Genomic DNA, 1,786 nt, shown 5'->3' with positions numbered 1-1,786 from the left:
AGATCCAAATCACTTTGACAAAGGTTGTTATGCACCACAAGCACTTTTAATTTTACTTTGGCAGTATACTTTACAACATAGGTCAACTTGCTAATGTTGTTCTTTTACTTGGGAGTATTTTTACGCTGAGGTATCAGTAGCCTACTTTTACAACGATAAAATTACTTTATTATACACACTTTCATTAGATCAAGTCATCTCAGTGTAAGTGTAGTTGCCTGGAGTGCATTGGATTGAAAATGTATGAAACAGGCAGCAGACAAAAATCACAACACATATTTTATTCACAAAAGAATAAAAAAAATGTAGAGACACGAAAATGTGAATCTTTAAATAAAGTGCATCCCATATCACAGGTCCAAGTCAACTATTTCTGACTAAACCAGGTTGAGTACTGTGATGACCAGCAACACCTGAGCACGAGCAGTCCAGCTGCAGAGAAAGCAGCGCAAATGTCCCCTACGACAGGACACAGCTGTTGTTCTTCTTCAGTGGTGGTCTCTTCTGCACTGCTGGTCTGGGCACCGTGTCTCTGCGCCTCCACACCGCATCAGCGCTCAGCCGGCGCGGCGGGTTCACCTGTTGCAGCAGCGCGCGGAACACCCCGACCGCGTTCCCCCCGGTGCGCGCGGACGCCTCCACGAAGTTGGCGTCCCACTCGTCCTCCACTGTGGCCATGACGTCAGCCGCCAGCAGCACGCGACCCTCGGTGTCCCTCAGGTCCGCCTTGCTGCCGACCACGGTGATGGGCGCGCTCTTGCCGCCCCGCAGCTCCAGAATCTCGTCGCGGAGCCGCCGCACCTCCTCGAGGGACCCGGGGTCGTCCACCGCGTACACGAGCGCGAACGCGTCACTGTGTCGGATGCTGAGCTCTCTCATCGCCGGGAAGGAGTAGCTGCCGCTCGTGTCCAAGATCTCCAGACGCATCTTCCCGGACCCGGCGGTTTCGAACTCCTGCACGTGAAGCTCTTCGACTGTGCGCGTGTACTTGTGCTCGAAGCGGTCGTGGAGGAAGCGGCAGATGAGCGCGCTCTTACCGACCCCCGCTGCTCCGAGGAACAGCAGCCGGACCGTGTTGGGACGCGCCGATAGAGACATGCTAGTCTGATGTGTGTACCCGGAGAGGACAGCTGTCCCACCCGAGAATAGATGACTGTTGGCGGCGAAGTGAATCCTGAAACCCGCCCCGATGATGCCAGTGGCTTTGGTCTTCTTTTTACTCATTTATGGGTATTTATAGGCTGACCACCGCTGCTCTCCTCCAATAAGCTCTCTCTCTCTCTCTCTCTCTCTCTCTCTCTCTCTCTCTCTCTCTCTCTCTCTCTCTCTCTCTCTCTCTCTCGCACGCACGAGGTGGGGCAGGACTCAAAGTAGGGTAATAAAGTCTGTCAAGACTTAAATTAAAGACCATGCATCACTCTGACATTTGGCAACATGGAAACATAAATTAATTGAATGTCTTTTTACTGGCATGTCAACAATCACCATATTGGAAGGACTCACACTGCGTCACACAAGCAGGAGCTCTTGTTCAGGGAGAGTGTGAGTCATGGAACTTCAACCACTTTTAGCTTCAGTAGAAACTTAAAAATCATACGAACAAGTAAACAAACATTATCAACAAATCATATTATGTTTGCACCATGTTGTTTATAATTGTGCTGAGGAGATGAGGCATCCATATGGATATTTGCAGAAAGATAATCAGATAATTTGAGTCAAGTAAAACAACACCAGAACTCAAGTAGCCTAAAAGTAAGAGCTCACACCTGCTGTCAGTGTTATA

The 1,786-nt window shown here is 49.7% G+C and overlaps 1 protein-coding gene across 1 annotated transcript; it reads right to left on the bottom strand.

The window, feature by feature from the left end:
- Positions 1 to 459: 459 nt before the first annotated feature.
- LOC306695762 (ras-related protein Rap-2a-like) lies at positions 460 to 1,098 on the bottom strand (the record flags this gene model as incomplete). Its single annotated transcript, XM_079159099.1, has 1 exon — positions 460 to 1,098. The coding sequence occupies one exon, from the start codon at positions 1,096 to 1,098 to the stop codon at positions 460 to 462; it is 639 nt and encodes a 212-aa protein (XP_079015225.1).
- Positions 1,099 to 1,786: the final 688 nt, after the last annotated feature.

The sequence above is a fragment of the Pholis gunnellus genome (assembly GCF_910591455.1).
Source record: "Pholis gunnellus genome assembly, chromosome: 5".
In the NCBI taxonomy this organism is placed as follows: domain Eukaryota; kingdom Metazoa; phylum Chordata; class Actinopteri; order Perciformes; family Pholidae; genus Pholis; species Pholis gunnellus.
The sequence above is the reverse complement of the archived record's forward strand: the minus strand, read 5'-3'. Positions and strand labels throughout refer to the sequence as shown.